At 46.0% G+C, this 913-nt stretch overlaps 1 protein-coding gene across 1 annotated transcript in view; it reads left to right on the top strand.

Annotated features, from left to right (window-relative positions):
* The window catches only part of LOC121814903 (zinc finger MYM-type protein 1-like), a 4,204-nt gene extending 3,354 nt beyond the window's left edge, over window positions 1-850 (top strand). The window contains exon 2 of the mRNA XM_042223101.1: window positions 4-850. Within this exon, the coding sequence (XP_042079035.1) occupies window positions 4-467 (464 nt within the window). The 3' untranslated portion in view covers window positions 468-850. The remainder of the gene's footprint in view (window positions 1-3) is intronic.
* The last annotated feature ends 63 nt before the right edge of the window (window positions 851-913 follow it).

Genomic DNA, 913 nt, shown 5'->3' with positions numbered 1-913 from the left:
ATGGTCTTGCAGAGCTTAAGTGTGTAGCACAAACATATGATGGTGCAGCCGTTATGAGTGGCTCCACCGGAGGTGTACAAGCACATTTTAGAAGGCTCCATCCTGAGGCTATCTATGTGCATTGTTATGCTCATCAACTCAACCTGGTTTTGTGCAATACTTGCAAGGCTGACCCAGAGGCTGTGGAGCTTTTCAGCTTGTTGGAGTGTGTGTATTCTTTCTTCAGCACCTCCCTAGTCAATCATCATAAGTTCATGGAGACTCAGGCAAAGCGGGGATTGACAAAAACTGAGCTTGTGCAACTTTCAAACACTCGCTGGGCATGTCAGTTGCGATCAATCAGTGCAGTTCTTGAGACATTGCCTGCCATTTTGGAGTGCCTATCTGCAATTGGATCTCCCATAGCCGTTGGTCTCAGAGCAAAGCTCTACAAGTTCTCAGCAGTCTATGCACTACTGATGTTTTAGTCTGTTCTGTCTGTAACCGAAGGACTCCACAAATTCCTGCAGAAAGAGACTTTAGACCTGGCAGAAGCTTTTATCTGCAAACAAGCTGTTTGTGACACAATTAAGGGAAAACACTCAGATGCATTTGCTACAGAGTTGTATGAGAAAACTAAGGCCCTGTGTAACACCCACAGTATCCCTGAACCAGGTGCCAAAACAAGGCACAAACAGAGGAAAATGGAGGATTTTGTCCTGGAGGCAACTGTGGGTTCACGCACTGAATTGAACAACTCAGACACATTGAAAAGAGAGTTACTTTTCCCTTGTGTGGATGTCCACCCAAAAATATGTTGTCTGTGCACAACCTCCTTGATTCAGACATGTTTCCCTCTCTGAAGGCAACCATCCAAGTTGCCCTAACAGTGCCTGTCAGCAGCTGCTCGTGCGAAAGGTCCTTTAGTGCACTG

The sequence above is a fragment of the Haplochromis burtoni genome, unplaced genomic scaffold (assembly GCF_018398535.1).
Source record: "Haplochromis burtoni strain Fernald_Lab_line unplaced genomic scaffold, NCSU_Asbu1 Contig_102, whole genome shotgun sequence".
Taxonomy (NCBI): domain Eukaryota; kingdom Metazoa; phylum Chordata; class Actinopteri; order Cichliformes; family Cichlidae; genus Haplochromis; species Haplochromis burtoni.
Note: the sequence above shows the minus strand (reverse complement) of the source record. Positions and strands in the feature narration are given on the sequence as shown.